This window comes from Ostrea edulis, chromosome 10 (assembly GCF_947568905.1).
Source record: "Ostrea edulis chromosome 10, xbOstEdul1.1, whole genome shotgun sequence".
NCBI lineage: Eukaryota > Metazoa > Mollusca > Bivalvia > Ostreida > Ostreidae > Ostrea > Ostrea edulis.
The window spans coordinates 37,376,744-37,391,458 of NC_079173.1; the positions used below are offsets into that span (position 1 = coordinate 37,376,744).

The window sequence follows — 14,715 nt, forward strand, 5'->3', positions numbered from 1 at the left end:
TGGGTTCTTTTTATGAAATAGTTCAGGAAAATCTAGTTTTGAAAGAGATTCCAAAGGGTGTTGCCATATAAGTAATTAAACTTTTCTTTATTCATAAAACTTGTATGCAAGTCATGAGTGAAAGATTTAATTGTGGAAAAACATAATTTCTATTCTTTAAGTAAACAATGAATTTTATGTAATTTAAATGCGCAGAGTGATATATGTGTACAGAATTTAGTATTTTAGTACATTATTCAATAGGTCATCATAAGAGAGTTTTAAGCAGCTTCACCTTGATTTCGGAAACTGTAGCCCAGTTCCATAAACTGGTATGTACATGTACATATGCAATTCACTGCAGTACATTATATTAATTTTTTTTAATATCAATTACTTATAATTGATAGTTCAGAGAGTTATTTCCTTTGACGATAAAATGATGACCAATATATATATTTGTATCGTTGCATATATCATATGTTCGATAGTGTCTTTTGTATTTGTCCTTATATGTTTTTATTGTTGTTATAGGGTTGTTTTCATTGTTTCCCACTATTAAACGAATCTACGACCTTAACCATCTTGTGGATTATCTTTACACCCAAGACCGGTTACATTTATATGAGTCATTCTTTAATCAATAAACCATTTTCCTATTTGGAATGATGAACAGTACAATATTTTCATAGACCTGTGCATTCATATTACACAACAGCCCTTTTACATATGGCATTACTTAACTCACTGTTCTGACATGACTGCAGCACCTTTAATAGATATCATTAGTTCATTTGCCTTTGGTTGATAATTCGAGTGTTTAGCTTTGCCTAAATATCATATGACAGTTGCTACATGAGTTTATATTTTCTTTTGAGAAGTCAAACTGTATAACAGTTCTTTTCCTCCCTTGGCCTATTTTTACTTATTACATGCTGTGCATTTGTGTCCTTTTTCGTGTAGTATTTGTTTAACTTTTCGTCAGCCACATTACGCTTTGAAAATCCTGTGCACACAGGAACATGTTAGTGTAAACAAACGGAACTACAATGATCTCGGAATAAATTCCCTTTCTTTAAGTCGTAACTTGCAAATAATTATATTAGAAGTTATGATGAAAATGACTAGTATTTGTTATAATATATGTATCACATTTAAAACACCCTCTCAAGAAAACGACACCCCCCCCCCCCCCCCCAATGAAAACCAAAAAAAAAAAAAAGATTGGAAAAATATTGGACTTGAACTCGGAATATATGGTTTAAGTGTAAGATTACCGAGCACCTAAACCACTAGGCCACAAATGCATGTGAATTTAAAGGTTTAACGTTTGACAGGCTGCTAAATTTCAAGGTAAATTTTGAGAACGATTTTTTCATATTTTATCCATTTTCAACAAGAGGGCCACCTTAAACCAAATTTCCTCAAACGGTCTTATATACAGTCATAAACAAGCAAAATAATTTCAGTGTTTTATTTCTGGTTTATGATGGCCTTTTGCAACAGTTTGCAATTTTTTATGCCCATTACGTTACATCTACTATATACTCTATATAATCACGGTGCTTATCAAATAAAGATACTATCAACATATCGATATCTTTATTAAGTAATTTGGGTAAACACAAGTATAAACTGACATTGTATAGCAGAATATTTGTAAAAAATGATATTCAAGAAAAAGGTATTTATGTAGGCGAAATTGCATACCAAGTGCGCTATACCCCTTTGTATGGCATTTTTTAGCCCTACCTAGTTCAAGCGCTTTTACATTAGAGAAATCGCAAAATGCCATGTCACCTCTATAAGCACTGAAAATTGTAAGAAAAAATAACAATAGAGAGAGAGAGAGAAAAAATACGATAACATTTAGATCTTCCATTGGAAACGGAAGATCTTTCGATAATGATGGTAAATAACCTATTCTGATGATTGCGTATCAAATGTGAAATTGTTCTAAGTTTATTGATCAGTATTGTATTTCGACCTTTGTATGTAAATTACAAAATCTTTACGGTAAATGTCACTAAAGGTGTGTGCCTATAAATTTCCTTCTTACAGCAATATATGTACTCCCACAATGCCAAGTTGACAGACTATAAACTGTTTAATCCAATAAACTTTATATTACACAATAAAGATGAATTTTACTTATTGATATTGAAATTAGCAGGCTGAGCAGCAGCTAAGAGGACGGATTTCTGAATTTAAAAGAGCGCGTTAGACGCGATGTCACAGTCTGGCCGTCAGTGGCAATGCTTAGCGCTGCATTCTCCGATCAGTTAACGATTTTAGATATACATGTATATTGAAGAAGGAGAGTTATGAATTTTTCTCTAGGTGGTGTGTTTTCATTTTTTACGGTGAGTAATTATTTTCTTTGTCTTAAAACGTATTTGTGATTCGAAACATTTATCATTTTTATATGCATGCTAGGTTTTAAAGTATGTAATGATGATAATCAATTTACTCGAAGAGCGTTGAATTCTTGCAATTGTTTGATGGTTTTGACGTTGAAAACGTGCATATATATGTAAAATATGCCTGACAGAAGTGGCATTCATTGCGATTATCTTCTAGTATACTAAAACAATGATTGTTTGGGGGTGCAATTTTGTGATCAAGGAGGGTTTACGTCGGTGATTTCATGGTGACATGCCCCTGTTGTTTGTGGTCTTTGACTTTCTTGGTAAGTCAGCTATCCACATTTACGTGTAGCTTTTGTGAGTGTATATATACTGCTGATGATCCGCAGGGATGTGTAGTCAAACAGAAAAACGCGCGTAAAAGCCTTCTTCAGAATAGATATCACAAAAACCCAAACATTTAACGCTAGAATTCACATCAAAATAGATATGTGATTTTTTTTAATAAGTATCATTGAAATGTCCCATTTCCTGACTTTCTCCGTTATTGCCAGTCAAAGAAGTGAAACAGACATTAATTATGGATTTTCTTATCAACAAGTGACAAATATCAACATTATTTTGAATTTGTAAACAGTAAAGTCATGCTAGAAAGAACTAGTTTATCTCAGTGATTCAATATGATTATCATTATTTGATTAGGATAGTGATGACATAGACCTCTGTAGTGCCAATCTTACAGTTTCCCTAAGCTTTGTTTTCCACTCAGCGCTCGATACATGTTCTTGTACGTCAATGTGCTGGTTTTGGTTCCGTAGTTACACACAGCTCACCTTTTCTTCCAAGTTATGAAATAATACTGTTGCAATTACGTGCAAATTTTCTTGTATTTCGTAGAGCTTTTTCTTTGGACATTTAACAAAATTAAATTAATAAAAGAAGTATTTCAGAGCACAAGATGGAAACTAAATGTAGGTTGAAAAAACAACGACATTTGTTATCAAGGGAAATGATTGAATTGAACTAACTATCGACCAACATCAAAATTGAACATTCAACAGAGATCTGGAAAACCTACTCCTGTTGATGGAATGGTGTACATGGCTAACTATTCCTAACCCTTACCAAGAATATTTAAAATAGTTTGAAAGATAGAATGTTTATTTCTGTGGGAAGGTAAAACTCACAAGGTTAAAAAAGGCAGCCATAACTCCAGAGTACAGAAAGGTACATTTTTATTTCTGTTGGAAGGTAAAAAGGTAAAAACTCAACATTACAGAGAGGGAAGTTGAATTGCTAGACAGCTTGGAATTTGTCACTGTTATAAAATGAGGAAAATCAGACAAGAAAATGACGAAATCATCTGCTACTCGCAATCTGATACCTACATATGTACACGGTATTAAAGTGTACGAATCCGGAATTGAAGTATATTTTGACTAATGTAACATGACGGTCTCCATTGGATGAAACAATGATGCTATTCCACTTTCCTTGGCGTTAACGTATTGTTAGGGATTGGGTATTGAAATACGGTTAACGTATTGTTAGGGATTGGATATTGAAATACGGTTACACATTATGCATGCATAGTCTGATTATACTTACACTAAATGGGAATACAAGACTAGTCTAACATTTCCTTGATATTTATTTAATAATAAGAGCACATCATATCATCCAATCAAATCACTTGATCTGTACATAATCGATTTGCTCTGTGGTATTGACCCGAATGTACAATGCATCTTGATTTCTTTTATAAGGTTTGTTTTATCTAAGCATTTTTATCTCATTTGTACCTGCAACCATTCTTATTATGATAATTTATCTCCTCATCAAGAGGCATTTATAACTTTAAAAAAAGAAGCAGATATGCCATTCCACACTCCTCGTTACATATTGTTTATCACATAATGTTTATATGCCAGCTATGTCTTGTCATTATAAATCCAATTCCAAGAAATTCCAATACCGACGATATTGTTTTTTCCTCCTACTCGTTCATTGATGTAAACACTACCTTATATGGGTATGCACGAATAACTTGTCAACCGGAAGTACAGCTTCAGTACATCAAACATGGCGCACATTATGAATCGAGAAAGTGGAATATTTTGAAATTATTGAGCATTTTTGTTTAAGTCAAGGGAACCAGCAAATGTTTAGAATGATCGAAAATGTTTGCGAGAGTGAATCAATCTTGCATATGCACCATAATGAAGATCCTAAGAAGTTGTAACCCCCCACCAAAAAAACCACAGGTGGACGAGGGCTACTTTATTGCAGTTACAACAGCCATCGCTTATTAGGTCGAAGTCTTAATATGGCTGTCTCCAGAATTTGTTTTTACTTTTACGGTAGTAAATGATGAGGAAAATGTATGTATGTTACACAAGATGTAGTTGCAGCTGTACCTCATTAGGTAATGTCGTCTTTGGTATCTAGAATTAGTACCATCAAATATAGCAACGCTAACCTACTCTATAACGTGCTCTTAATATATAGATTTGATGTCATCATTGTTATAGGCGGCCTGGGAATGACAGGAAATGACATGTGCATTGTGTGGAAATGATGTGAAGTTTCTGTGAACAGCACACCCGAGTGTGTGAGTGACAGGGCTATGAAAAGATAGCCAGCCTTTTAATGAGGTCAATATAAAGATATATCGAGCTGACAAAATCATTTTGGCTGAACACGAAGTGTGAGATTAATAATCCTAATTCGCGCTCCAGAAAACAGATTAGTAAGCCCAAAACAGTAAACATGCAATGCGCAGTGTAAATAAGTTTGTGGATTTAGTGTTGTTTTAGTGCTAGTGTGTTTATTTCTTGTATAATTTATCTTTAGCCATCTTTGATATGTAAACCTTTTCGTTTGCCCTGGGGAAGGGACAGGTCGTCCCAAAAATGTTACAATCTAATTGTTCGTGTCGTTGGTCATTTTAGTCCTTGATTGTCGTAAGATGCGACTAAATGGGGCGGTCCTTCGGATTTTTTTTTTTCAAATTTAAGGTAAATCGTGGAATCTTGTTTAGAAAAATGTACTAAACGATAAAAGAAGCAATGATTTCTTCCACTCCCGGAGAAATTAATGACAACATCTTTTGAATTCTCGAATTACTTTATTGGGAGAACTTGATTTTTTTCCAAAAACCCTTAAATTTGCGTCATTTTATTAATTTAACCTTATCAAAAATTATAGAAAATAGTACAAATGATTGAATAGGACATATTTCAAGCACTATAAAATCTGTTTTTAATCCAGGAGCTACCGGGGGGTTCGCCCGCTGGACCCCCACTACGGCTTCGCCCAAGGCGGCCCATGGACCCCCTGCTTCATAAAGTGGCGCCCCCTGTAACCGCAATTCCTGGATCCGCCCCTGATAGGCCTTAATTGCACAGCCCTTCACTGGCAATGGAGCGTCTCCGAATTTGTGATAAATTCCCGAGCGTAAAACAATTTACAACCAACATACCTACAGTGTATGCATACCAGGATATAGTGATAGATAATGAAGATCAGAATGTTATGAATAGTAGTTTAACGTCAAGCAAACTTTGTACAACCCAATGAATGATATCATATTTATGTCTATGAAATATCATGCTTATAGCAGAACCAGCCTCACACGTGATGGTTTATATACGCAGTAAAAGATATAGATTCGTTATCAGTCGCGTGGAGGTTTTCTTGATTGATGCAACGCAAGAAATCACGAAATGTCATTAAAGCTGATGAAAAATTTCGTGTTCGCGTCCATGATGTGTTAAATACTACAGATATATTGATAATTTGTTGGTTTTAATGCATAATCAACTTGGAATTAGATGCCATATCTAGTTAAGTATTCATTAGTTTGTACTTTAATTTATATCCTAAATTCGTCTTATATTCTCAGTATTACCTGAAGGTCTTCTGACAAAGACATCTAAAAATTAAGAAACGGCGAGCTTACATCTAATGTCATTATTTAATCAATAAAACAGAAACTTTGATTGATTACTATACATGTAGGGAATTAAAATTTGAGATATTGATGATATTTATTTGACCAAGGAATCGTCAAAATTCACTGATACCATCCTTTGATGAAATTTTTTCTCTCGGTATCACTACGCCCTATTGGGAATCATTTAACGTGGACCAGGTAAAAAAGCAATTGGTGGATTAATGATTGCATGGTGTTTACGCCGAGTAGCTAGTTCAAATAGTTCATGTACTGTTTACCACGCGCTCGTACTAAACTGTATGGGAAGCCACAAGTTCAAGATCAAGTTCTGTATTCTAATCAACTCCACGGAACTGCGTTCCACTAGATCTTCAATTCGAACAATTATTGCTTTATACCCGTGATACCATGTATCGAATTATGATATAAATTGGCATCGTTTGGTAGATACATGTACATGTATATGGATGTAAAAACTTTTATATATTGTTCTATATGAGAGGAAAGAACTAGGTTTTGGGTCATAGACAGAGGCAGCAAGATCAGCCCAGGACAGAAGTAAATGGAGAGGACTTGTTCATGGCCCTATTCTCCACGAGGAGAGAAGGAATTAAGTCAAGTCCATATGTTACATTTAAAGAGAGAAAAGGTGTAGATAGATATCCTACACATGTTGGACTGCACAACCAATGAGCTAACATAAACACTGATTCCTAAACGTACGAGGTGGACTTACAGAGGAAATTCGGATACATCGACTTATTCAAGTATATCTAGGAAATCTGGAGTCAATTATGTAAAGTGATTCTTCACAATAGCTACATTTTGTTTAAATGTATTTTCAATATGTTCATAGTACAACAATTTGTGAAAAGTTGCCATACCTTTGAACAGTAATAATGTGCATTTTACATGTACATGTATATTATCACTAATAATTTGACTGAGTTGTCTAGAGGGGACTGAGTTGTCTAGAGGGGACTGAGTTGTCTAGAGGGGATTTCAGGCGCGTAAGTTGGATGTCTATAAACTATCATATAATTACTTTAGTTTTGTATTTATGGTTCAGGGTTTTTTTTCAGTATGAATAAGGCAGATTCAATTTTCGAAAAACAGGTACTGCTACTTTGATGATAACTTAGATAATGGTTGATAGACAGGGGCCCTTAAAAATCTGGTAATAAAGGCATTCTAGTAAACAGAATAATTAGTCATGAACTTTGGTGAGACAGACGTTTCTCCCTCAAGGGACGGTTCTGATGATGAGGATGATGATGATGATGATGAAAGTGTGCCTAATCCATTAACTGTTAAATGAATAGGACGAACTGAATACCACAAGTAGTCCAGGTGTTAAAGAAGGCATCCTCAAGTACTTTTTCAAAAGACCCTGTTTCAGATAGAGAAAGCCAAGAAATGTGAGATGCAGCTGAAGAAGGCCAGTAAACTCTATTGATAATTTTCTTGGTAACATGAAAGTAAACCATGTTTAATATGATACGTACTAGTTGTGTGCAGACCAAGTACATTTATGAGACATTGAATGAAAGTTGGTGGAGAAACTGGAGGTCACTATAGCCTGTAGATACCCAGGATAGAAACTGATCAAATTGAAAGTTCATTTTGTGATTGTAAAACGGAAAAAACCTGCTGTTTCCATGTTAGAACAGCCTTATTTGTACTTCTGAAAATAAACAAACCCATGCATCTCCAATAAATACGAGTCGAAAAAATCAAAAGAAGTTCAGAAACCTCGTAATCCTAAACATTACAGGACATCAAGTTCTTAACTTCAGATAAGCCACATGTTGCCGGTATACCTTATCCGGATGTATATATGTCGGGACCTTGTAAAGATCCGGATTTTTTTTCAAAAAGACATTCCAGATGGACAAAGATATATTTTTTACAAACTAAACTCTATTCTTTATCAAACAATGTATGTACTATACACCGGGTATAAAACATACTTTATGAACATATTTTAACCATCGTATGTACTTAAGGTCTATGTGGATTTGAACTTTATTGTGTGCCATTCCGAATTCATTGACTGTTAGCCAAATGGAAATATCTCCCTCAACTATATTCGAATTGATCAATTCGATTCATGATCAAGCAAGCAATAAGAATTGGACAGAGGGAAGAACTTGTGTACTGAATGCCTCTAATTTTGGTGCAATTTGTAAAATAAAAGAAGAAAAAAAACACACTCCAAGAAAATTTAGTCAAAGTACTTTGTGGATAAAATAGGCAACCAAATGCATGTTGTATATCTCATGGGAAAATATATGAATGGAAAGTTCGAAGACATTATGTGCAAAATCATAGAACAAATTGTAAAGTGGATGTCTTTGTCTCTATATATAATCAAGGGTATGCTTACTCCTCCTAGGCACCTGATCCCACCTCTGGTGTGTCCAGGGGTCCGTGGTTGCCCAACTATCTATTTTGTATTGCTTATAGGAGTTATGCCATTGATCACTATTCGTTATCTTCACTTTTCATAAGCAAGAAATATTCTTTCCTTACAGAAAGTGCGGATGAACTAGTTCGGTACTTCAGATGTGGAACTGGGGTTATTGAAATTAAGCGCCCATATGGCAGGGGGAAAAAAGACGAAGACAAGTAGACATACAAAATTTCTGAAGAATGGGCAAAAGAACTTATTGTTTTGTTGTGAGTTACAGGAAGAAAATTTACACCTAAAAAGACAATGATTAATTTTACAAATTTGTAGGTGAAATGGCAATTTTTGAAATTCGATGGGTAGTTTTTGTAATCCGGTCCTAAAAGGAATTTCCACTGAAAGAATTCTCTTTGATAACATTTCCGGCAAAATAAATTGCTTCACAGATTAAATTTTTTATACTAGGAACGTTGGCCGAAATTCACACCATCAGAGTTAAACGTGGGAAACCCTATACCGAGTTTGGTGTTAGAACATTTTTCAATATTCATTGCATGTTTTATAACATTTTTTCTCTCAATACAGTTTAAAATATAGCACTCGATTAATTGCTTTACGAAAGTCTACAGTGGCGTAGCTACGTTGTAGTACTGTAAGCACGTGCTTACAAATATTTTCGTTAAATCTTATCACCGTAAACGAAAAATGTCCTCCGCTTCTGGGGGGCTGCCGCCCCCAGACCCCTGCTTAGAAATATTTCAAACCTAGCTACTCCACTGAAAGATGTGTAGTGTATAGTACTAAGCACGTCATTGATCTTGTTCATGATATAAAATGATAGTGTGGCTGGAAGTCTGCAGGCTGCTACCGTGTTTGAGGTGATTGAAATTCAGATTGTAAAATATTAAACTCTAGAATCTTCATGTGATTCAGTTTGTATCTGTAGATTGAAGAGTATATCTCTACAAGATGATAATACGGTGTTTATTTTTGCATATTCTAATTGCTAGAAACAGATGTCAAAGTAGAAAATGCATTAGTGTACCTGGATAATATGCAGGTGTCATTATATGATACATTTATTGACATAGGTATGCAATTAGACGAGGATAAAAAGTACATTTTACTCGTGATTTCGTTTTAAGATCATGTTTAATTTACGTTCGGATTCGATATTGTAAGTGATGAGTATAGCAAAACGTACTTTGTGTTGTGTATCGAATTGTTTCAGTTAATTAGTTTTATAGACATTGTCTTTTCGTTGATACTGGTCAAGGTAAATGAAACATAATCTATGGGAAAACGCTTAGTAATAGTTTGACGCCAGGATTTTTTGTTGTTGTACTTTTATATTTGTAAACAGAAATCGTTGCCATCCTGTTCCACTACACTTCTGACAATGTCAGTGTCGAATGATAAACTGATAATAAATAGGTAATAGGATATATCAGTTAAGCATTTAAATGATTTTGATCAAGTACTTTTTCTGGACGAATAAATTGCCCTTTGGTTCCTTCCGTGATATTTCTCAAATTGTATTATCATTATAACGATATAATTTTCAAATACAACCGGTCATTACGTCAAATGCTTCTGACGTGCTTCATGCCAAATGCTAAGCTGTTCTTTATATATTCATTTTGACTACAGATTACTCTTTTTATGTGATGAGGCCCACGACGGATGTGTCCGACCAGCAGAGGATGCTTACTCCTAGGCACCTGGTCTCAGCTCTGGTGTGTCCAGGAGTTCGTGTTTGTCTTATGCTTAATTTTGTATTCTTTATGGGATTAATGAGCTTGAGTTTTGTCCGTTATCTACATAACAATGAAGATAACAGTGATCAATCTCAAATTCGATGCAATTAAACGCAGGGCAAACATGGAACTCTGTATACGCCTAAGTGGGATCGGGTGCCTAGGAAGAGTACGTTTTCCCTGTTGACCGGTAACACCCGCCGTATGCCCTATAAACGGAGTAATCCGTAGGCAAAATCTGTATGTAAATAACGCTGTAACAGTTGGTATGAAACAAATCTGATAGCATTCGACCTAATGACTGATTGTATTTGCATATCAGACATTATAACGACCATAAAAGGGAAATGCTGCTGATTTTGAAGGAGACTGTTAAAACCCTTGTAACATCAGCATGTTTTTCAGTAGCCTCTTTCAACTTCGAAATTTGTTATATGTAGAATATTCTCATGCTTATCGAATATGCTGAGATGCATAACCATAATATGCAGGTGATAATGGAATTATGAGGTGGAGTGCATTATGGGTAAGATGTAGTGTAATGTGTTATTGTGTTTGTAAATGCCATATACAGTGATAGAAATAGTCAAAGTAGTTAAGACATATTTTGAGTAGAGCATGTATGAAAATATTTAAGATAAAAAAGTTCAAAAGACTTTTGAAATTCCTTCGAATTCATTGGTGTTAGAATGTTAGAATACCTTGTGAACTTTCTCCCCTAGTTACTTGTACACGTGATCAGAATAAAGCCCCGTTGTCACTCTCACTTTTTCACGTAATGACAGAGACCTCTGGATTGTCACATGCGACTTTAAATTAACAACAAGAAAAGTTGAGGATAAGGGATAGTGATCAATCTCATAACTCTTACAAGGAATGCAAAATTAAGAGTCGGCAACCATGACATACCAGAGGTGGGATCAGGTGCCTCGGAAGTCTTTAATCAAGACACCAAGCACTCAAGGACAAGGTTTATTCGAGAGCTCCTGAACACATTCAGATGTAACTGACTGATTATCTCTAGACTGTGTAGTCTGCCATTATTATTCAATTAATCAATGTAATGGTCAGGGATGATCCTTCATTGAGTGGGACACTTTATGCTTTGTAATTTTTACAAATATCCAGATATCCCTCATTGCTCCCTTGTGTGTCATTTGTTGTTGCTATATAAGCCTTCCATTACAGGAGGGTTTGTTATTTGTGATTATTAAAATGGAACCGTAAATTTTCATTCCTGAATTGCAATCTTAATTATTGTACTTCTTAGCAATGTATCAATCCATAAAAAGATGATTATTTCTAGCATTAATTCGTAATACCATTATTATGATGAAAAACAAGTCAACAAAATAATCGCTGAAACGACCACGCATAAATCAAGTGTCATGAAGACAATGTTTAGGTGTGCATTGCTCGTCTCTGTTGTACGGATTAAGTTGCACAAATATCCATCTCATCTGCAAATAGATCACGGTTTTCTCACATTGTCTTAAAATACACACTACTTGCAAGAACAATATGAAGAACCATTGTTTTAAGTAGTATCCTAGTAATCGCATTTAGGTTGATTTTAACACTGAGACTCAAAATAAAAATTGATTTGTTTGATGTACTCCGACCGCCCCGTGAAATTTCCCCCGACCCGATCATTTTTTCCGCGCTTGGAAATTTTAATTCTTTTTTTTATTTGCTCCCTGGAAAATAGACATTCTTCGAATAAGTATTAAACTTGATGCCATTTTTTTTTTTATTTGGACTAGTTGTTTTACAGAATTCTTGATATCAAAATGTCCTTAGGACGTCTTTCGGTTCTACTTTCACTTTGATAATGACCATTTGTTAATCCGGGAACTTTTCAAACACTTTTCTATGTGAACGATCAAATATACCGCATCACAGCTCCAAATTACCACATTATCAACCAAAAAGATAGAACAAGGAGCTACAAACTCCCCCGTCGAGGCCTGATCGTATTTATGTACAAAAGTTAGAAAGCCATGCATGTTATTTAGATAAAAAAAAAATCACGTGGGATAGCGCACCAAAATTATGGCGGACCACGAGTCGGCGCTTAAGTTGATGGTCTATATTTCTGAAAAGGCACGCATACTATTTTGATATAGGATTATCTAAATGTTATGACGATTTAATAGGTGAACGGCACTTTTACTTTGCTCTTAAACTGAGACACACGAATGGAACACAATCGTCATAACTACTTGAACGATGCGGGAAAGTCGGCATTAAAACTATATTGGGTAATATTAAAACTTATTGTAAATTGCTGTAATCATGCAATTCACTTGGATATTCATGGATCACATTAAAGTGTTTAAGTGATTGCTATTATGAATGTCGGAATCGACCGGTGGTAACAAAAAGGGGTGTTAATTTATTTATTAACAACTGTAGAGGTCCTCATCCGTGACGAATGCAAAACGTCCTGAGTAAATTTCATGAGACATTGGAAGATTTACGTGTAATATATACAATGTGTACAAAATGATTGTTCTAAACTCTATTCTGTCTGGCAGCGTTATGTGTTTAATGAAAACATAAGTAAATTTGTAAATCTGATTTAAAAAAAAAAATACCGACCTACCTACCCGACTTGAAAAATGTGGGTCGGAGTACATCAAACAAACAAAAATTTAATGATGGCCTGGATCTATCAATAAGAAACATATTCAAAGTTGCCAAAATGCGTAAAAATGTATTATTGAAAACAACTTGCATTAAAGCATTGTCTGCTTTGATGTTACTGGGAATACTAATGTTGCTTGGAATCCAACAAATTTGATGGATGTACTTTGCTTATAAGTAATATTAATTTAGGGTGTCTAAAATATATGGCTAGGTTAAGCTCATATTTTGAAAGCATAATAAACAGAAAAAAGAATAAGAAGAAAAAACAACCAGTAATTAGAGTAAGTTATTCTTTGGAGACAATTTCGTATAGTCGAATGTCAGTTGCTTGGCCCTAGTTTCGAATTTAAATTGTTATGCTTCTCCTGGAAGTAGAAAATAAGATAATTATTTACCTTTACATTATCTTTTGACTCATCGATAAAGACATTCAACAGAAATACCTTGATATTGTATAACTTCGTTGAATTTTGTTGGATTATGATCTATGTTTTCAACTTTTTATATATTGGAGAGGGGTGTCCACTTCTTCTTTGAATAATTTCTACGGTGTATTTACCGGGAACAGAAACAGGCTAACGGGTTTAAAGGTTTATTAAAATATGCTAGATGTTTGCAGATTCTGCGTCCAATTATTGAATCTAGTTTGGATTTTTCTCATAGTTTTTGTATTTAGGATGTAAAAGCTCAGTATAAAACTGGTTATCGATATCTAATTTTGATAACAAAATGCATTATTGATTTAATTCGTCCGACATGAACTTGCAAATTGTACGCTTCAACATCTCTGAAAGATGGCCAAATCGTCTAATTTAGAGATTAACAGTAGAACGACATAGCTTCGGAAGTGTGTATATGTTTGTTCCCCATTTGGTATTTGTAACTACTGTTATTTTATTTAGAGCGGGAGTGCATTTTTATCAAATATATTTAATGTGTGGAATAAATGTCGATTTACTCTCAAATATCACGCCTAAACATCCAGCTTGTTTTATAACTTTGGTTACCTTCATCTAATTCTAAAATTGGAATGACACGAGCTTTCCGTTTGTGTTATAGAAATACACATCATCTGTTTTAGATTTAGAAAATCTAATTAACATCTAGTATTCTATTCAAAGATAGTTGTAACTGTTGTTCAATTGTATTCATATTTTTTCGAAATCATCTCCAAATTCGAAAAAAATGCCATGGATATCGCTATTCGATTTTTCGACCTGAATTTTAATGCTAAATAACCTGACACATAAAATAATACCTTGTGGGATACCCATCTCCTGATTATAACTTCCCAAGAAAGTTGATCCTTGAAAAGTATTGAAATGTCTTTCTTTGAAGAAATTTCAGAAGCATTAGTATGCAATTGTCCACGAAGACAAATTTATTTCTTGTAATATACCATTTCTCAAGTCTTATCACATTCTTTTTGCCTTTGTTAACAAATCATCTGATATAAAATAGTCAAGCCTAAACAAATGACCGATGGTGCTTCTGGTTTCAACTTCCGAAAAAACACATTATACGGTAATGTTTGTTAGAATAGGGAAGATAGCAGAACATTGGAATAGAACAACCACATATAATACGACAGAAAAAAGA

At 34.4% G+C, this 14,715-nt stretch overlaps 1 protein-coding gene across 1 annotated transcript in view; it reads left to right on the plus strand.

Annotated features, from left to right (window-relative positions):
• The first annotated feature begins 203 nt into the window (after positions 1-203).
• Positions 204-14,715, plus strand: part of LOC125665980 (PDF receptor-like) — a 39,079-nt gene continuing 24,567 nt past the window's right edge. The window contains exon 1 of the mRNA XM_048899015.2: positions 204-311. Coding sequence (XP_048754972.2) covers positions 204-311 — 108 coding nt within the window. The remainder of the gene's footprint in view (positions 312-14,715) is intronic.